General features: G+C 45.7%; 2 protein-coding genes across 5 annotated transcripts in view; one reads left to right on the top strand and one right to left on the bottom strand.

The window, feature by feature from the left end:
* SPATA21 (spermatogenesis associated 21) overlaps positions 1-16,739 on the top strand; it is a gene marked incomplete at both ends in the record, with an annotated part of 32,242 nt that extends 15,503 nt beyond the window's left edge. The window contains 6 exon segments of the mRNA XM_079946017.1: positions 1,437-1,518; positions 1,630-1,743; positions 14,999-15,174; positions 15,990-16,164; positions 16,681-16,702; positions 16,704-16,739. Coding sequence (XP_079802143.1) covers positions 1,437-1,518; positions 1,630-1,743; positions 14,999-15,174; positions 15,990-16,164; positions 16,681-16,702; positions 16,704-16,739 — 605 coding nt within the window.
* The window catches only part of SZRD1 (SUZ RNA binding domain containing 1), a 33,645-nt gene continuing 22,624 nt past the window's right edge, over positions 10,454-21,474 (bottom strand). For all 4 annotated transcript variants that reach the window (XM_079912663.1, XM_079912662.1, XM_079912661.1 and 1 more), the window contains one exon: positions 10,454-20,645. In XM_079912663.1, coding sequence (XP_079768789.1) covers positions 20,543-20,645 — 103 coding nt within the window. In that variant the 3' untranslated portion in view covers positions 10,454-20,542. The remainder of the gene's footprint in view (positions 20,646-21,474) is intronic.

The raw sequence follows: 21,474 nt of genomic DNA, 5'->3' as shown, positions 1-21,474 counted from the left end.
AAATTGTGAAAGATGAAGCAGGAGTTAGGCAGGGAGAGGGGAAGGAAGAAGGGCATTGCTGGTGGCAGAAATAACCTGGACAAAGGGAATAGGGCACAGGGTGAGAAGCATCACATGTGGTTTGGTTGGCTAGATGCAGGGAACACAGCGGAGCTGTAGGGGGCCTGGGCTCCTGACCTCTGAGTGTCAGCTCTGCTTCCTCCATCACTGCCTGAGTGTGAATCCTCAGACACAAGCTAAGAATGGACCTCAGCTCGGCCCCTACATGACCCCAGGCAACAGCCTACTTTTGTCTATGCCTCAGGCCTCATCTGTGACATGGGGATAAGAGTATTAGGCGACCCCCCCACCTCCTCCCCCCCACCCCCCCACAAGGGTGGCTTTAAGAATTAGAGACCACTCATCAATTTGTCAAGTAGTTCAGAGAACATTTGCCAAGCACCTCTCTGTCTTAAGCCCTGAAGACACAGTGCAGAACAAAACAGCCAGTTCCTGTCTCCCAGAGCTTCAGTTAAATCCCAGATCTTATGAGTGTGTGGTTCAAGTACAAGGGTTCTATGACAGTGTCCAACAGGGGGTCTGACCTGCACTGGTCTGACTTCCCTAAGGAAGTGATGGTCAAGGGGGAGCATTAAGTGAGAGAGTTGGAGGGAATTCCTTGGCAGTCCAGTGGTTAGGACTCCGCGTTTTTCACTCTGCGTTTTCACTGCCGGGGCCCGGGTTCAATCCCTGGTTGGGGAACTAAGATCCTGCAGGGCCACAACAGACAAACAAGAACAAGCAAACAAACAAACAAAAAGAGTTGGAGGGTGGTGGAGAGAAGTCTAGGAAGAGGAAGCAGCGTGCACAAAGGCCCGCAACAGGGAAGAATGTGGCCCCTGGAGGGAGAGCAGGTTAGCGCTGGGGAGTTTGGTACCAGGTGAGGCTGGAGACAGGTAACGGGCAGGTCTAGCAGGACTTTGAAGGCCAAAGTGGGAAAACTGTAGGTACAAATATGTTCTCATGCAGAGACTAGCACACTGTAATAAGAGTTGCTGACGTTTAATGAGCGTGTATTATAAGCATGGCCCTATTCTGAGCACGTTGCCTCAATTTCTCTCCCATGAGAAAGGTGTTAAGGTCATCCTCACCCTATAGATGAGAAAACTAGGGCTTAGTGGGGTTAAGAGACTTTGCCAAGGTCACAAAGATAGTAAGTGGTACACCTATGACATGAACCCAATCTGCTGCTTCCAGGAACTTCTGGGAGCTTCTAACCCAGGAGATTTTAATTTTCACCTTCCACTTTCCTGTGTGCACCACGCTCTCCGCATTGAATATGCGTTACTTTTATCATCAAACCCAATGAGTAAACGCTAATAACCGTGCCTGGGTCGCAATGCCCGAGCCTGCTCTGAAAGGCCCCTGGCCACACTGTATTCTTCTGGCCTCCACAGGAGACGGCCACGTGAACTTCAAAGACTTCTTGGCCGTGATGACAGACACCAAGAGCTTCTTCTGCTCTGTGGGTGAGCAGGGGTGAGCCCAGGGCACTCAGAGCTGGGGGGAGGGGCCAGGTGGCTGCTGGGGCTGTTAGGCATCCAGGGCTGTTAAGTGGTAACGGCAGCCACCATCCCACGTCCCCAGCAGAGAAGGCCTGACGGACATGGCTCCCCCAAACCCCCGCACTCTGCTCTTTGAGATCCTGTCCCTGCTGGTGGAGATGCTGGCCTTACCTGAGGCAGCCTTAGAGGAGATCACCAGGTGAGCAGGACTGGCTGTTGGGAGTGGAGGGTTGCGGACACGGAAATGGCACCTAGCGTTTTGGCAGCTGAGGACTTTTGATAATTAGGACTATTAGTTGCCGGTGAAACCCACATAAAACTGGCTTATACAACAGGGGAATGTATTGGCTCACATCACTGCTCAGGGCCTCAGGAATGGCTGGATCTAGGAGACCAGATGATACCATTCAGGCTTTCTCTCTCCCGCTCATCTCTGCATTAGCTTCAAGCTCAGCGAGCCTCTTCCCACAGTGGGAAGGACGGCAACCGGCAGCCTCTACTCTACGCATACCCTCCTTGTCTTGCAACCTCAGCAGCAAGAGGAATACCTTCTTGCAGTACTCATACAGCAGTCCCAGAAAGGGAATGTGATAGGGCCTGTCTAGGGCTAGAGAACACGAGGTGGAAGCCTCCCCGTGTTGCCAGAGTGGGCTGGTGGGTGGTTAGTGGTTCACCTAAGGAAGAGACGGCTGTGTACAAAAACAACACGAACATTCGAGGGCTAGAAGCAGAGGGTCAAGGCAGAATGGCCCACCTGGTCTCTCTTGCAGCACACAGAAGCTTGTCCCTATCGCTCAGAAAGTTGGATCATTTTTTCCTGCCACAGACCAGGCTTTTTCGGCAGGGGCCGGAGGAGGGGCAATGATTGCAGGCTGTTCCACTAATACCAACTTAGCAAACCCCAAAGACAAGAGATCTTTCTTCCTCCCGGCATCTATAAATCACTAAACATATATAAGTCTGAAGACGACAAATGTATGATTTTAAAAGCAATAAAACAAATTGCCAGGTATCAATTTCTCCAGTTTAAAAACAGGGGTTCCCTGGTGGCGCAGTGGTTGAGAGTCCGCCTGCCGATTCAGGGGACACGGGTTCGTGCCCCGGTCTGGGAGGATCCCACGTGCCGCGGAGCGGCTGGGCCCGTGAGCCATGGCCGCTGAGCCTGCGCGTCCGGAGCCTGTGCTCCGCAACGGGAGAGGCCCGCGTACCAGAAGAAAAAAAAAAAAAAAAAATATATATATATATATAAAAATTCCAGTAATCTTGAAGCCCGTGTGTGCCCTACCCCAATCACAAAGTACTTTCTCCCTAACAAGAACCAACCCTTATTCCTTTGCTTTTTGTTTTAAAATTTCACTGCTTATTTTTTCCCTTATCGTTCATTGAAAATTTCACACATACGGCAAAGTTAAAAGAATTTTCCAGTGAACATTTATATACCCACCACCTAGATTCTACTGTTGCCATTTTGCTGTACTTCTTTTGCCATGCTTCTATCCATCTGTTCATCGATCTATATTTTTACTCATTTCAAAGTAAATGATAGTTATTTCCCTCTAAATACTTCAGCATACATGGCATTAGCTAATAATCAATATTTGAATAGAGCCTCCCCCCCGCTGCATATTGTGAGGTATAATGTACATTCAGTGAAATGCACAGATCTTAAGTGTATCATTGAATGAGTCTCAACACATGCCCACACCCCAGCAACCTGAACCCCTTTCAAGATATACAGAACTTTACCATCATTCCAGAAAGTGCCCTCATGACCCTTACCAGTTGGTCCCTGAACTGCCCCCGCCATCCAGAGGCAATCACTCTTCTAATTTTTTTTTTTCCATTACAGAGTGGTTTTGCCTGACAACTTCATATAAATGGAAACAAACCGTATATAGTCATTAGTGTCTAGCTTCTTTCACTCAGCATAATGCTTTTGAGATTCATCCATGTTGCTGTGGGCAGCAACAGCTCACTCCTCCTTATTACTGTATCCCATTGGATGAATATACCACAGTTCATTCATCCATCCTTTCATTGGTAGATTTCTGAGCTGTTTTTAGTTTTGGGTTATAATGAGTAAAGCTGCTATTAACATTTTTGTACAAGTCTTTGTGTGGACATATATTTTGTTACTTGGGTAAGTACCCAGAAATGGAATTGCTGGGTCACAGGATAGGTGTATTTTACTTACAAGAAACTGCCAGACTTTTTTATCTAAGTGATTCTACCATTTTACACTCACGTCAACAACGTACGAGAGTTCCAGTTGCTCCACATCTTGTGCATATCTATACTGTCAGCCTTGCTAGTTTCAGTCTGGTGGATATGCAGTGGCACTTTTTAAAAAAAAAATTTCATTTACTTATTTTGGCTGCGTTGGGTCTTCGTTGCTGCGCGCGGGCTTTCTCTAGTTGTGGCGAATGGGAGCTCCTCTTCGTTGCTGTGTGCGGGCTTCTCATGGCAGTGGCTTCTCTTGTTGTGGAGCATGGGCTCTAGGCACACGGGCTTCAGTAGCTATGGCACGTGGCCTCAGTAGTTGTGGCACACAGGCCCTAGAGCACAGGCTCAGTAGTTGTGGCGCATGGGCTTAGTTGCTCCACGGCATGTGGGATCTTCCCGGACCAGGGCTTGAACCCGTGTCCCCTGCATGGGCAGGCGGATTCTTAACCACTGCACCACCAGGGAAGCCCTGCAGTGGCACTTTTAAATTTTGACTCACACTTGTTTGTATTCCTGAATATCTTATTGTTTAGCTTTCCATATTTTTTTACCTCTATCGGAGTGGACTCATACTATAAGTCCTCTGTTACTTTTTCTTCTCAGTGTTAGGTATTTGTGACTCATCCATGTTCTTATGCATAGCTGTAGATCATTTATCATTTTCACTGCTACATACTATTATCTGGTATGACTACATCATAATATATGTATTTGTTCTGCAGATGGACATTAGGTCTATGTTCAGTTTCCAGCCATGGTAGAAACAGTGTTAAAATTTTGTATATGTTTCCAGGATACCTGGGCAAGAGTTTCTCAAGAGCAGCAGTTTTAAAACTTTTTCATCTAGGAAACTGTCAATATTTTCTATATATGAACTTAAAACTGAGAGATCTAAAAAATATTAATTTATTTAACAAAGATAACCCCATTACATGTTAATAGAAAAAAAACATTTTAAATGAAAAAATAACGATATTTTCCAAAACAAACAAACAAGAAAGTTAATGAGAAGAATGGCACTGCTTTACAATATTGAGAATCTCTTCAGTGTCTGGCATAAAAGAAGTTGGCTGGATTTTCCTATATGCTTCTGCATTCAATCTGTTGTTTTGGTTGAAGAATATGAAGAAATCCGGCCTCACACAAATATGTAATTGGAAAAAGTATTTTAATAGCCTTTTCATTTAATATCCCATATATCATGGAGGTAGTTTTCTTTGATAGTACACCAAACTTGACGAGCAGTAGTGTCTTAAAAGTTGGTTGCAATATGGAATCTGATGCCATATCTGTGAACTGTTCGTTGTACTTTTTAAAAAAAATATTTATTTATTTGGTTGTGTGGGGTGTTAGTTGCGGCCGGCAGGCTCCTCAGTTGCAGCTCCAGGGCTCCTTAGTTGTGGCAGGCGAACTCTTAGTTGCAGCATGCATGTGGGATCTAGTTCCCTGACCAGGGATCGAACCCGGGCCCCCTATATTGGGAGCACGGAGTCCTATTCACTGCACCGCCAGGGAAGTACCCTCGTTGTACTCTTTTAAATAAAAAATCTATTGTTTTTGTAGTTTAAATGGATCTTTTCCCATAAATGGCTTTTGTAACATGCATTGTTCATTTAGAACATATTGCGTATCTTCTAAATGTTGACACATTTCATTGTAGTTATTCCATATATTATATGTATAATTATTAATATCACCCCTAATGTCAGACAAGTCTTTAGGGAATTCCCTGACGGTCCAGTGGTTAGGACTTGGCGCTCTCACTGCTGGGGCCCAAGTTAGATCCTTGGCTGGGAAACTAAGATTCCACAAGCCACAAACGTTTTTAAATATTAGAAGTGTCGTGTGAGGCTACAGTTCAGTTCACTCATTTGACTGTTATAAACTATTCTGTGTATGAACATGCATATGACACATGCTTATTATAATGGATTTTTAAAATTTTATTTATTATTTATATTATTTTGGCTGCACTGGGTCTTCATTGTGGCACGTGGGCACTCAGGCTCTTCGTGGCAGTGTGCGGGCTCTCTAGTTGCAGTGTGTGGCCTCTAGAGCACTCGGGCTTAGTTGCAGTATGTGGGGATCTGAGTTCCCTGACCAGGGATCGAACCCGGGCCCCCTGCATGGGGAGCTCGGAGTCTTAACCACCGGGCCACCAGGGAAGTCCCATGATAATAGATTTGCTTTCCCAAATTCTAATTTTTTACTTGAAAGCTTTCATTTTGTCATAGGTAACAAATGCTGTCAGCTCTTTTCCTTGAAAGGATGGGCTAACTTCATCCATTTTCGAGAAAACACCTGCCAAAATACGCAAGGCTGCATAACCATAGTTTGTCCTTTTTTCAAGTAAAAAATGACATTTAGTGTGTAGGGGAGGTAAAATTTTCCTTTACCCTCTTAGAGCTTCCAGCTGGGACTGATGTAAGACAGACCAACAGGAGAAAAGCATACAAGTTTAACTTACACGCACATGGGAGCCCTGACAAGAATAATGAAGACCCAAAGAACTGACAAGCCCGAGGGGCTTGCATACAAGGATGAAAAGAGTAGCAACTGTAGAAGAGTAACTAAAACATATGGGCAGGGGCTTCCCTGGTGACGCAGTGGTTAAGAATCCGCCTGCCAATGCAGGGGGCACGGGTTCGAGCCCTGGCCCGTAAGATCCCACATGCTGCGGAGCAACTAAGCCCGTGCACCACAACTACTGAGCCTGCACTCTAGAGCCCACGAGCCACAACTACTGAGCCTGTGTGCCACAACTACTGAAGCCCGTGCGCCCAGAGCCTGTGCTGTGCAACGAGAAGCCACCGCAATAAGAAGCCCGCGCGCTGCAACGAGGCATAGCCCCCGCTCGCTGCAACTAGAGAAAGCCCGTGCGCAGCAATGAAGACCCAGCACAGTCTAAAAAATATATATATATATATGTGTGTGTGTGTATATATATATATATATATATATATATGGGCAGAATTAGGAAGATAAGAGTTATTTTAACCATGTCTGTTTGTACAGAGTTCTCTTGGCCTGGACTCTTTTTTTTTCCTTTGGCCGCACCACACGTATACACTGGCCCTCGGCAGTGAGAGCACAGAGTCCTAACCACTGGACCGCCGCGAAGTTCCCTCTTCCTCTCTTGTGATAAGAATGTTTCTTCCTCCTGGTTCAGGGAGGGCAGCTTTCACCTGGGAATTTTGTCTCCTGCTTTTAGAAAGAAAAAGTCAGTGGACCCTTCTTGCATCTACTGTTTTTCAAGTGCCTTTAACTCAAAATAATCAACATGCTGAAGTGGCACATATTGGGACGGCATGTCCTAAACTCCTTCCTTCCCTCCATCTGGCACTTCCCTAGAAGGTTCATCTATTAAAAGCCGAGTTGGTGGCCGTGGAGAAAAAGTCGGGTTAGAAGTTGCAAAGAGATCTGTGAAAGGGGGAGGAAAACACAGATTGGAACAAGCAGGAAAGAACAAATCTAAGCACATGATCCTGTATTTCCCTGGATCCGTCTCTTAGTCCTGAGAACAGGTCAGTTCAGTGACAGTCGGAGCTCACTTTAGGAGGCAATGGTATAGGTGGGAGTAGGGCACCCGCCTAACTTAGGCCTTTATATGGTGAGCTGCTAGCAAGCATTTACTGAGGGGCATTTCTTTGGAAAAAGAGAAACAGAAGTTAATGGTTAGAATAAATTGTAAACTCAGTTTCTGAGACCAGAGGGCAGTTAATTGTGAGATTCTTACATGTCAGTCTCAAAGCATCTTCAGATGGTGAAGGGACTTCCCTGGCAGTCCAGTGGTTGAAACTCTGCGCTTCCACAGCAGGGGGCACGGGTTCGATCCCTGGTTGGGGAACTCGGATCCTGCATGCCACACAGTGGCCAAAAAAGAAAAAAAAAAGGTGGAGTGAGGCTATCTGGTGGCTCTCTGATGAATTTTCTGGCTTGCAGTTTGAATGTCTTTGGTGACGGCACTGGGTGTTCCCGTGAACTAACAGCAGCAGGCATACAGGGTTGTTATACATGATCTGTTGCAGTGATTTTTTCTTATGGACGTTTATATTAAGTTGCTTTAGCTTGCAGGGCATTGGGAAAAGGGCAGTCCTAGTTTTCAGTGATGCCAGGTCAGGAGGGTGGAGGGAAACTAGAAATGTTGATTCACTTTGTGAATACAAGTGGCAGGAGCCAGTTTATAAAGAAGACAAAAAGCTCAAAGTGAACTAACTGTTCAGCAACCTACAAAGGGGTGTTATAGCTTTTATTGAAACACAGAATTTTTCTTTCCACAATCAGTTCCATTTTTATCAGATAATCAAAGTAAGACTAATTTGTCTGTAAAAATTTTTTTTGTTATTGAAGTGTAGTTGATTTACAATGCTGTGTTAGTTTCAGGTGTACAGCAAAGTGATTCAGGTCTAATATATACTAATATACATATTAGTGTGTGTATATATATATTAGTGTGCGTGTGTATATATATATTAGTTTCTTTGTGGACAAATCAGGCAAGTACCAGAAATCACAAAGAGTTCCCTGGTGGCCTAGTGGTTAGGATTTGGCGCTTTCACTGTGGAGGCCTGGGTTCAATTCCTGGTCCAGGAACCATCTCACAAGCTGCACAACGCGGACAAAATTAAAAAAGAAAAAAAGAAATCACAGAGACAAAGAACCTAGAAAGTTAAACGTATGGCTCTCTCCATTCTTTTTTACTTTTAATTTACTGTCATGGTTGACAAACATCAAACAGTGCACTTTAATTGTGCATTTTGTTCTTAGGTTGAATTCATAGCATTATAATGTTAAACATCTGGTAGAGATAACATATGCTTGTTTGACTAGTCTTAATTTACATAAGCTTTTTTTCCCCTTTCTTTAAGCCAATTAAATACAGCTCTCTTACAAGTTAATTTTTATCAATACCATCTGGAGTAGAAAAACATTACTTACATATTATATATATACATATATATATGCGCATAAATAAACATGCAAGACCCAATGCAGCAAAAATAAATAAATTTAAAAAATAAATCTATTTAAAAAAAGGAACTCGTTTCATTTCTGGTGGGAATGCAAAATGGTACAGCCACTTTAGAAGACGGTTTGGTGGGTTTTTTTTTTTTAATTCATTAATTAAGTTATTTTTGTCTGCATTGGGTCTTCGTTGCTGCGCATGGGCTTTCTCTAGTTGCAGTGTGCGGGCTTCTCATTGCGGTGGCTTCTCTTGTTGTGGAGCTTGGGCTCTAGGTGCGTGGGTTTCAGTAGTTGTGGCATGCAGGCAGAGCACAGGCTCAGTAGTTGTGGCGCACAGGCTTAGTTGCTCTGCGGCATGTGGGATCTTCCCGGACCAGGGATCGAACCCATGTCCCCTGCACTGGCAGGCGGATTCTTAACCACTGTACCATCAGTGAAGTTCCAGTTTGGTGGTTTCTTACAAAACTAAACAAACTCTTACAATATGATCCAGCAATTGTGCTCCTTGGTATTTACCCAAAAGAACTGAAAACTTAGTCCACACAAAATTAACTGTGCTACACCTACATAGTGGAATATTCAGCACTAATAAGAGCCATCAAACCATGAAAAGACAGAGGAAACTTAAATGCATACTGCTACGTGAAAAAAACTGATCTGAAAAGGCTGCATACTTTACAGTTCCAACTATGTGACATTCTGGAAAAGACAAAACAATGGAGACAGTAAAAAGATCAGTGCTTACTGGAGTGAGGGGAGAGGGAGGGAAGTGGAGCACAGATTTTTAGAGCAATGGAACTATTCTGTATTGCCATAATGGTAGATACATGTCATTTCACATTTGTCACAACGTTATACAATGTACAACACTATGAGTGAATCCTAAGGTAAACTATGGCCTTATGGTAATAATGATATGTCAGTGTAAGTTCATTAGTTGTAACAAATGTACCACTCTGGTGGGGGATGTTGATCATGGGGGAGTCTGTGGGTGTGTGTGTGTGGGGGAAGGGCAGCGGGTAAATGGGAACTGTCTGTACTTTCCACTCAATTTTCTGTGAATCTAAAAAAGTCTATCAAAAACCTTAGTTAAGAAAAAAATACACTATAAATAGAAAGTCCCCCCCCCCAAATTAATTAACCATATACACTTGGGTTTACCTCTGGATTCTTTATTCTCTTCCCGTGTCTATATTTCTGCAAATACCACATAGGTCTTGATTACTACAGCTTTATAGTAAGTATTCAAATCAGGTAGAGTAAGTCCTCCAACTTGTTCTTTTTCAAAGAGTTCTAGATCCTGTTCTATTCTAGGTCCTTTGCATTTCTATATAAATTTTAGAATCAGTTTGTCAATCTCTATAAAAGAGGCTGCTGGTATTTTGTTGTGATTGCATTGAATCTATATGTTCATTTTGGGAGAAATGACATCTTAATAATGACAAGTCTTTCAGTCCATGAACATGGTGTAACTCTTCACTTATTTAGGTCTCTAATTTCAGCAGGATTTTGTAGTTTTCAAGATATAGATCTTTTACATATTTTGTTGAATATACCCATAAGTAGTGATAAGGTGCTGAGAGTTTAGACCTCTGCAAAGCATGAGAGTTCACGGTTAAGAAGTTTAAAAAAAAAAAATATATATATATATATATATCCGTAAGTATTTCATATTTTATACTGTTGTAGATGTTTCCATTTTCCTATTGCTCATTGCTGGTATTATAGAAGTATAGTTTATTGTTGTATATTGATCTTGTATCCTATGACCTTGCTAAATTCACTTATTAGTGCTGGTAGCTTTTTATAATAGATTTCTTAAGATTTTTACACACACAATGATGTCATCTGTGAATAAAGACAGCTTTACTTCTTCCTTTCCAATCCATTAGCATTTATTCCTTTTGCTTGTTTTATTGCACTGGCTAAGACCTTAAGTAAAACAAAAGTGATGACAGCAAACATTTTTGCCTTGCTCCTGATCATGGGGGAAGCAATCAATCTTTCGCCATTAAGCTTGATTTTAGCTGCAGGATTTTCGTAGATACTTTTATCATGTTGAGGAAGTTCCTTTCTATTTCTAGTTTGCTGAGAGTTTTTATTATGAATGGGAGTTGAATTTTGTCAAATGCTTTTTCTGCATCTTGAGATGATTATAAGGTTTTTCTCTTACATTCTGTTAATATAGTAGATAAAACTGATTTTTCAATGTAAACTAACTGCATTCTTTGGAAAAACTCCACTTAGTTGTAATGTATCATCCTTTTAATATATTACTGGATTCAACCTGCTATTTTGTTAAGAATTTTGGCACCTATGTTCAAAGGAGATATTGGTCGTTAACTTGCTTTTTGGGTGATATCTAGTGTTCCTGTTAGTATAATGCTGGCATCATAAAATGAGTTACGTGCTCTCATGTCCTGAAAGAGTTCATGAAATCTTGGTATTCAGTCTCCTCTAAAGGTTTGACAGAACTTACAGTGAAGCCGCTTGGACCTTATTTTCTTTGTGGGGAGGTTCTTTTGTTTGTTTGTTTTGTTTAATTGAAGTACAGTTGATTTACAATGCTTCAGGTGTACAGCAAAGTGATTCAGTTACATATATACATATATTCTTTTTCAGATTCTTTTCCATTATAGGTTATTACAAGATATTGAATATATTTCCCTGTGCTATACAGTAGGTCCTTGTTGTTTATCTATTTTCTATATAGTAGTGTGTATATTTTAACCCAAAGTCCTAATTTATCACCCTCCAACTTACCCCTTTGGTACCAATTAGTTTGTTTTCTATGTCTGTGAGTTTATTTCTGTTTTGTAAATAAGTTCATTTATATCATTTTTTAATTTTCCACATACAGGTGATATCATATGATATTTGTCTTTTCTCTGACTTCACTTAGTATGATAATCTCTAGGTCCATCCATGTTGCTGCAAAAGGCATTATTTCATTCTTTTTTTATTCCATTTTATATTTTATCATCTTTATCCAGTCATCTGTTGATGGACATTTGGGTTGCTTCCATGTCTTGGCTATTGTAAATAGTTCTGCTATGAACATTGGAGTGCATGTATCTTTTTGAATTAGAATTTTCAGCTTTTCCAGATATATGCCCAGGAGTGGGATTGCTAGATCATATGGTAACTCTAATTTTAGTTTTTAAAAGAACCTCCATACTGTCTTTCATAGTGGTTTGTGCCAATTTACATTCCCACCAATAACGCAGCAGGGTTCCCTTTTCTCCACACCCTCTCCAGGCTTCCTCTTTCTTCTTGAATATTTCTGGCAGTTACTTCTACATAATATGGATGTACTACAACATTTTGGTTAATGATCTTTAGACTTGTATCTACTGACTTCTTGTTATGGTAAGAATTTAGCTGTCTGATACAACTATCCCCTCAGCTCCTCCTTCCCCATTCAAATATATTATCATTCTTTTACTAAATATTTGGGGTTTCTAATATTATGGCTACACAATTATTCATAGCTGAGCATTTTTTATATAATGATTTCATTTCCTTTCTTATTTTTTCATTTCCTAAAAGTTGACAATTGCCTTGATGTTTTTTTTTTTCTTTGTACTCACTGACAATTCTTGTACCTTCCTAGAGCTTCTTTTTCTTGGAGGCATTTTCTAAATAATTCCATTTTTCTCATTTTTGGATTAATTTCTTCTTAGGCATGCTGCAGAGCCGTCATCTTGGGAGTCTGTTGTCATCCTAGGAATTCTTTCTTCCTTTCCTCTGATTGGAATTCTGTCTACTGGATCACATGTCTTACTTTTCCTTGATTTGCTTACTCTTTCTTGGTTTGATTTGCTTAAAAAAAATAATAACGGGAGCATGTTTCACCAGTAGCTTTTTGGGGTTAGAAAGGCAGTAATTCAGCGACAGATATGGGAATGCCAGCCCTTGAAAGTTTTGTCTTTTAAGCTATAGTGATCCAACCTAAACTGGTTGTCCTCTATGGCAGTTGCACTGCCATTGTGGGATCTCCCTTCACCATCTTCCTTTAACTTTTGTCTTTCTCCTGTGTTAGATTTCTTATTTTCTGTATGTATATCTTCCTTTTCTTTTTGGTTTATGCCCTCATTTTGGAAGAACATGCCCTCCAGTACCTTCCTGAGAAAGGATGAATGGGAGGCATGAGTTCTGAGATTTTGTATGTCTACAAAATTGTTTATTCTACCATCACACTTACTGAATAATTTAGCTAGGTACAGAATTCTAGATTAGTGTATTCATTAAGGAATAGACCCCAATGTACTACAGTTCAAACAATATAGTTTATTTCTCTCATATTGATGGCTTGGAGGAAGCAGGCAGGAAGGCAAGGTTGCTCAAGCACCCAGTTTCTTTCCCACTTATTCTTCCGCCATTCCCTAGGTCAATCCTAAGCCAATTTACCAGCAACACATCTAAATTCAAGCCCATAAGAAGGGGAAGGAGAGGAAGTAGAGAGCAAGCAATTTCCTTTAAAATGGCGACTGAGAAAGTTGCACACACTCTGCTCATGTCCTGTTGGCCCCTGTGGGGTGAAGTTATTTCCTAGTCCATCTTTTTACTCAGGATGCTGTCTTTTCAGGTTCTAATTCTACACAGGGGTCTAGATCCAATCTCCATTTGAGGGCTCTGGTATTCATTTTCTATTTTCTCTGTGTGAAGCTCATTAAAACCCAAAATTCCAGGCTTCAGGGATAGGCAGAGGTCCTAGCAGAACCACCTGCTTAAGCCCTACGGGCTTCCTAACACTCTGAGTAGCATGCCTAGCCTTCATCACTGCCTACAAAGTCTCAGGTAGTCTGGCCCCCCCATCCTGCTGCCCATTTCTACCCCCTTCTCCCTCACACACAAGCTCTAGCACCTCTCTGTTCTTAGAGCTCACCAAGCTCTTTCACGCCTCCTGGCCTTTTCACAAGCCATTCCCTCTGCCTGAAAGAGGCTTCTTCCCGATATCCACTTAGCTTGGTTCCTCCCCTCATTTTGCTCAAATGCCACCACCTCGAGACTTTCACTGACTACTATGGACAAAATAGCTCATCACTACCTCCTACTCAGCTTTTACTTTCTCTCAGAACACCCATCACTCCCCACATGGTACCATAATTTATTTACTTGTTCATGGTCCGACTCTCCCACTAGATATGTGCCTAGGTGGTTGATTTAAAAAGTGATACCAGGGAGCAGACGTGAGGGAAGGGACATGGACACAGAAGGAGGAGGAGCCAATACAATGATGTGCTACTGAGTCAGCCATCCCCAGGATCTTCTGAGGAGACGATGAATGGTGGCTCAGAACCATCAGGGGAAGAGACAGGAGCCTGTATACCTCAGCTGCTGGCTCCTTTGTCAAGGGTGCCCCACACAGATGTTTAACTCCCCTGCACTTCTGGGGCGCATATGTGTCAGAGAGGCTCTGGAGCAAGCAGCAAGAGGTAAGATCTGAGGTGAGACTGGGCCAGGTTGTCCCTGTGCAGAGCTGGTTGAGGCCCACGTAGAAGTGGTTGCTGTGACAGTGGCTGGACTAAGAGGTGGGGCTGAGAGATGACACAAGGACCTTATATGAATATCTCCTGCACTGCTCTTTCCCAAGCGTTTAGGTGAGTGGCCAGCATACAGTAAACACTCAATAAATATTTGAATGAATGAATGAATGGTGCTGCAGTCTAGTGGGGAAAAGGCAAGTAGTGATGAGTTAAGAGTATTAAGTGGGCTGTGATAGGGTTAAGTACAAGTTGTCAGGGGGCCTATAGTGGGAGCCTAACCCGTCTATTGGAGGAGAGAGGACTTCCTGGAAGAGACGGCCTTTAAACTGCGACCTGGAAGACGAGGAGGAGTTAACTGCACAGCTGGCTTACAAAGCACTTGCACATCTAAGTAAAAATACCAGTGATAGAAATCATGGGCAACATTTACCACGCTCTTTCCTTGAGTCAATTTGCTGAATGCTTAATGGGTCTTGTTATTTAATCTTTGTTTTTAACCCCATAAAAAACGCTGACTGATCTGCTTAGAGAAGTGACTTCCAATGACTGGCAGAGATAACCATTTCCCCCCACTTTATAGGGGTGACCGAGACCCAGAGCAGAGCAGTGACTCGCCCACAGTTACAGGAAGTTAACAGGTGAGCCAGGACTAAAACCCAGATCTCTTGTGGCCCTGCTCCTGAGCTGGCCAGACAGAACAGGGGCTCAGAAAGAGTGAGGGAGGAGGAGGGTGAATTAAACACGGCTGGGCTGAGCTGGGTGGCACTGCCTCCCCAGCTATTACCAGAAGAAGCTGAAGGAAGGCACCTGTAAGGCCCGAGAGATGGAACCGGCCATTGGCCGGCTGCAGTCCCAGAAGAAGCTTCCCTACAACCCGCAGCAGGCAGACTCCTTGGAAGTCCCAGAACGAAGAGCCCTCAGGATCCTGAGCCAGCTGAAGCAGCAGAACTATGGTGAGGGCCCTGGGTGCCACACAGCCAGGCCCAGGAGCTGAGACATGGTTTCCCACTTCGGGCTTAACTGTGTGCCATCAGCCAGCTGGCTGATAATCACCACCCATCTCCAGCCTTCCGCACACCCTTTCCCCTGAGCCTTAGCCCTGAGCACAGGTTGGTCCCAAGAGCCTGGACTGAGGAGGAAGAGTGCTTAGCAATCCCACCTCATCATTTATTGAGCACCCTCTGGGGTCACTCACTATGCTAAGCCCTTTGCAGACATGCTAGAATTTAATCCTCATAATCACATACTTACCCCACGTATTCACGATGAGAAAACTGAAGTTTAAGCAACTTGCCCAAGGTCCCACAGCTAGCATGTGTCAGAAAGGGGAGATTATACCCAGGTCTGACTCTAAAACCTGTGCTCTTTCCTCTGGGCAAGGTTACCTTCCCATAATAGTAGACTTCTACTGTGTGCCAAGTGATGGGCTAGAAGCTTTCTAGAGTCTGTAGAGTGTGCCTATCAGACTCTGCCAGGACTCATCCCAAAGACATGTGCTCCTTTTTAAACAGGTATTAGCCCTTACACTGTTCTCAGCATTTAGCTGAGTGCTTTGCATATATTATCCCTTTAATCCTCATCATCAACTCTGAGGCGGATACCACCATCAGCTCCAGCTTATGCAGAAGCTCAGAGAGGTTAAGTTACTTGCCCAAACCCACCCAGGTCGTTATGTGGCAAAGCTGGGATTTCACATGGGTCTGCCTGCCTCCCAGCACTGGACGTGCTCTGAAACATTCCCCTCTCCTGCCTCTTCCACCTTTGCCAGCTGCCAACCTGCAAAGCCCCTATGCCCAGGTGCCTTGCATCCCACTCTGCCCGAGGCTGGACAATACGGTCCGCCGGAAGCAGGGCAGCCACTACATGCTGGAGCTGTGTACCCCCACAAGCCTGGGCCCTGACACCCGTAGCCTCTTCTTCCAGACTAGATCTCAAGGAAGCAGGTGGGTACCCAGAGGGCAGGGACTGCAGCCCAGGCCCATCCACCTCCTTCCTTATGAAGTCCCTGGCCTAACCCAAGGGAAATCCATCCTTCCAAGAGATGCCTCAGAGACTCTTGTTCCAGGGAGGAAAAAGGGGAAAGGATGGAAGGGGGAAGAAACTAACCTTTGAGTGTCTGTGTCCCAGGTAGATTGTTCCTAAGTCATGGTACTTACGCCTTTCTGTGCCCGGGACTCGGTAGCACTACCTGCCTTTCTCATGCAGGGGGTTTAAGTCCTTTGCCTGAGTCTGATTCCATGTTAGGAGTAGTAGGAAACAGGCTTAGCAGCTGGGTGGAGGGAAGCTTCCCCTGCAGCAGTCCTCTTCCAGGCATCCTGGGATAAAAGAACACTGGACTTGGAATCAGGCCTCTGAGCCCGACTGCTGGCCCCATCACCTCCCTGGGAAGGACTCCTCTCCCCTTGGGTACATGGGGTGGTTCACTTCCTCCCACCCTTCTCTTCCACCTCTCTCCCTAGGGAACCCAGCTCTGACAGCCGAAAAGTGGCTCAGTTCTGTGCCGGCTCGAACCCACTGACCCTGCGGAGTCCTGACTCTGGGCAGCTTAGCAATCAGGGCCTGCAGACGGACGGGTCATCAGGCAGGGACTGCTGCTGGATTTTGCTTTTGTGGCCTGGTAAGCCAATAAACAACAAGAACCTCAGCCTCTGTGCCTGGTGCCAGGGAAGGCCCCAGGTTTTCACCCTTCCACTCGGCTCTCAGAGCGGAGGGCCTCAGTCTCCCTCAGGCTTCGGAGCCCCTGAAGCAAGACTCGCCTCAAAACACCGCCGAGGGTCAGGAGTCCTGCTAGAGGTGGCCCTGGGTTCAAAGTCTTGACCTCCTGTGCACTCTCAAAGCACAGAGCTGGGACTATTCTCAGATGGGTGCCTCCACGCCTTGGACTAGGAGTCCCATAAGGGCAGGAATTCTCTTTCCCACTTGCTTGAAGGGAATGGTGAACATAATGGAAGTACCTGGGAAAGACACTGGCCCCTAAAACGGACAGACCCTGTGGAAGGGCAGGAGGGGCCTCAGCCATGCTCTCACCAACAGAGGGCCAGGACCCAGGGGTGCCCTTCCCTTGGAGCCTAAGCATGTGGGTCCGTGGCCCCAATCCATACACCACCCCAGGCCTATTACTCAAAGCGAGAGCCCCTCCCTAGGACTGAGCAGAGATAGCTTCCCAGTGGTTAAACAAGCAGCCACAGCAAGAGGTTAGGAGGCCAGAAACTGAAATGAGGACAAGGTTCTGACAAGTTTAAAACATGTATTTAAAATACAATTTATAAAATGCTTAATCTGCCAACTCAGGAGCCCGCGGTGCGGGGTGGGGTAGGGTGGGCAGCTACCCGCTAGACCAGCAGAGCAGGACTGCAGGGGTGCGGCCCTCCCTCCCATGCCCTTCTGTTCAGATACCCAAGGGGCCCATATGCACCCCTGGGATCACATGGCCGAAAACAGGACCCCAGAGGTTTCCAGAGTCTCTGCCTACCAGGGAGGCTGGGGCAGCCCTGCCGGCCCATCCCTGAGCAGAGCATCCCCAGATGGGGCAGAGCAGGGTACGGCTGGGCTAGACAGGGTGGGGTGAGGCAGTGGGCTCTGGAAGGGGCTGATGGTAGCAGATAGGGTGTTGCCTCCTGCCTGCAGGTGGGGAGCACCCTGACTGAGTGGGCGGAGAAGGGTTGGTCACCAGGCCCAGACCCCCAGCTCCTTTGGTTATAGGCTGACATCAGAGTAGTGGCTCATGGGAAGCAGTTAGCTGGAAGGTCTGAGGCCTGGCTCACGGAGTCAGGGAGGAGCTGGGGGAAGGGGACAGTACCATGAAGGCAGATAAAGGGGCAGCAGCCTCAGGTTTCTGCCCCCAACTCCCCTGGGGTTTTCCAAGCCAAAGCCTGCAGCTTACTTTTAAAAAATTAAAAAAAAAAAAAAAAAAAAAAGCACTTAAGGAAAGTTACAGACAACTACCCCCCCAAAAAAACCCCCAAAACAACCACAAACACACACACAAAATCCAAACCGTTCTCTCATCTCCCCTCCCACCTCCCCCCAACACAATAGTTTCCTGTTTTCATTTCTTTCTCTTTAAAATGTTGCCTGTCACCTCTCCATCTGGGAAGCCAGGACATGACCGCTGGTGGGTGGTGACAGGCACACAGCGGGCAGAGCCCCATCTTTGGCCGCAGGGAGGTGGGAGCATCAGTCCCTACTACATCCTTGATCCACAGACACCCATCAGCCAGCCTCCCCTTGGCTCCCACTAGAGGAGGGCAGCAAGGACAGGCGGTCCCGACAGCTGAGCAGTCAGCACTTCTGGCCTTCCCACCTGGCCTACCTCTGTACCTTCTCCAACTGAAAAGGACAGTCTCATCTTGGGCCAGAAACCACTATTACATGAGGGATGGACACTATCCGTTTAGAATGCAGAAACTTGGTCAGGGCAGTGGAACTGTAAAGACAGCAGCAACCTTCTCCCTTGCACACTCCTGGAGGTCACTTCCCCTCAGAACAGCAATGTGGGCACCATTCAATGTTCTGTGGGTTCTTACTGACTGAAGCTTTGTTCCAGCTCTGCTCACGGACAATATCCTGGCTTCACGCAGTTATAAGCCTGTGCTATGGACTAGTTACTGACTTAACCGACAGCTGACCTTTCCTCCTAATGGGAAGATGTAGTGGGCCAAGGCTTGCTGGGCCCGGCTGACATCCCCACAGGGCAAGGCTGAGAGCCAGCAAACCAAAGGTGGAGTGAGCCTGCAAGACCTAGCTTGCCACCTTGGCCACCGCGAGCTGCCCTAATCACAAATGTCACACCAACCACTCCAAAACTCATCTGCTGAGCAAGGAGGCCGTCTGGCTGGCTGAGGGATATAAGGCGAAGTGGAACGGAAGAGATCGGACAGCCTGAGAGGGACCAGATTGTATACACACAGCTGCTCTGGGCTGGACCCCCTAAGCCTCTTCCACCTCAAAGAGCCAAAGCAAATCTCCAGGCTCCAAAGACCGAGGGGAAACTGCCTTCATTCCAGGCCCTTGCTCTGGAAAAAGGGGTCGAGGGTAACCTAGGCCTATGGGGAACCCGTCTGTCATTACCAGTCTTTGCAATGCACAGCTTGTCTTTCCCCAAATGTTATTCAGAATGGTCTGCTCCCAAGGTAGTGATTTCACAAGGGAAATGTACCGGGTAGAGTTACCGAGCTGATGCCATCAACAGAGATGGTGCTCCACAGACCCCTGAGAGTTCTAAGCCTTGCTGGAGTGGGAAGACCCACCTACCTTCTGACCACACTAGGCAGGAGGCTCAGAGTCCTGGAGTCAGACTCTCTCCTGGCTTTCCTTGTGCTGACAGCAAAACACTGAGCAAGGCTTGCAGCCTCCCTCCTAAAGCCCGGGAGTGCAGCCTCACTCCCTGCCCTCTTCTAGAAGTAGTGAGCCCAGCTGGTAGGGAACCACCCTGAGGGGTTTTGGAAGGGAAAGTCTGTTCACTTTCCCTATCTCCCAAAATACTAAAGGTGAGGGGTTGGCACCCTCCCCAGGCTCTCTGAGCCTACAGAGCTGGCCCAGTCTCCAGGTAGGGCCCAGATGCTCTGGTACTTAGTTGCGGGGAGGGAGGTATAGGCATGGGGTGCTCCTCTGTCCTGGGCTGCAGAGCCCTGCCCCTTTTCTCGGCGGCAGTAGGAATACAGAAGCTAAGCTCACCAAAATCCTATTGGTTAATGTTTCTAGTGGATTGACCAGAAACATTTTTAAGTAGACTACCAAACTACCCTTTCTCAATTAAAAATTCATTAAACTGCTAAAACCCCTCCCATGTACTTTTTTTTGCAAATCAAATATTTGTATAAACAAACAAAAATAGGAAGGAAAGAAAAAAAAAAAGAAAGGATATCTTCAAATGGAACTTGCTTTTAAGTGATGAAGACATGCACTTGAGGGTGGGTGGACGGGAGTTCTCATTTGTGTTTTGAAATCCCAAATTAATGAGCATGATAAACTGTTATTGCTGGCACTGGCTTCACCCCAAGCGGCCAAGTGGCACTGTCTGACTCTACTCTGAGTCCTTGGTGGGTCCCCCCAACCCTCCTCTAACCCCCACCCTTTCCCTTTCCATGGACTTGGGACAGCCCTTGTAGAAGTGCCAATCACAGTGGGAAGGGGGGGAAAGGGAGGTCACAGTGCATGGGGTTCAAGGTCACAGTGGGCGGAGCAAAGGGGATCACAGTGCAAGTAAGTCAGGTCGTTCCCTCTGCTCAAGTCCAGCTGTCTGCCACGGCAATGCGACCCGCAGCGGACGACCCAGGAGGTGGTGACGGCGGTGGCGGCGGCATCCTTCCCTGCCCGCGTTTATCTGCGCTGTTTGAAGCCTTGTGATCCATCAGGACCCAAAGGCTGTCTGATCACATTGTTAGGCTGCCTGCTGTCTTCAGGTTGGGAGATCCTGGTTGGCCTGAAGGGAAGAAGATCAGAGTGAGGCCTGAAAAAGGGTATAAAAGAGGCCCCTAAATCTTAAAATCAACCAATTCTGCAGCTGGGGCAGAAGTCACAGTGGCTATTAGCCAGCTCTGGCTCTCTGAGCCTGCTTCTTTGGCAAGCGGACTCAGTGCAGCTCCAAGCTGGGAAGCCCCTGGGAGCAGGTGGGGTGGACGGTCCATGTTCACCTCTAGCGCCTGCAGCACTCTTCCCCACAGGCTGGTTTGCCATCATTCACCGGAGGCAGAGGAAGTGCTCAAGGGCCCATCCTGTACAGAGGCAGTGACCATGGATAGCATCTCTTCCACAGAACTTCATGGCACAGACTCCCCAGAGGTCGGGCCAAGGTAAAGACCTCTAACCAAGAGCTCATCAGAGTGACCTGGCTCCCGCCACTGCTGCTCTCCTGCTTCTCTCCAAATCATGGGATTAATGGTTGACTCATATTACTGTGGAAAACTACAAGAAAATGGACTTTTTCTACTTTGCCAAATGAAGGCTTACAGGAGAGATAACAGAAGTCCATCAAAATAATGAAGGCGTAGAAATAAGGTACAGATTAGCACTTCAAGTCCCAGAATACACCATCCAAGGAGGAGTCTCAAAGTTAGAAAGAGGCTGTTTCAACAAATACTGCTTTACCAGGAGGTGACAAACTTACATAATACAACCTCTAGGACTGCAAAGAAAAAAATGCCAGGAATAAAAAAGAATTTAGAAAATTCACAGAAACATCACAGTGGGCCATTATAAGGCCCAAAAGATAACATCCAGAATCCACTTATTTAATTGCACAACAAATGGAC

This window comes from Stenella coeruleoalba (assembly GCF_951394435.1).
Source record: "Stenella coeruleoalba genome assembly, chromosome: 1".
Lineage (NCBI taxonomy): Eukaryota > Metazoa > Chordata > Mammalia > Artiodactyla > Delphinidae > Stenella > Stenella coeruleoalba.
Note: the sequence above shows the minus strand (reverse complement) of the source record. Positions and strands in the feature narration are given on the sequence as shown.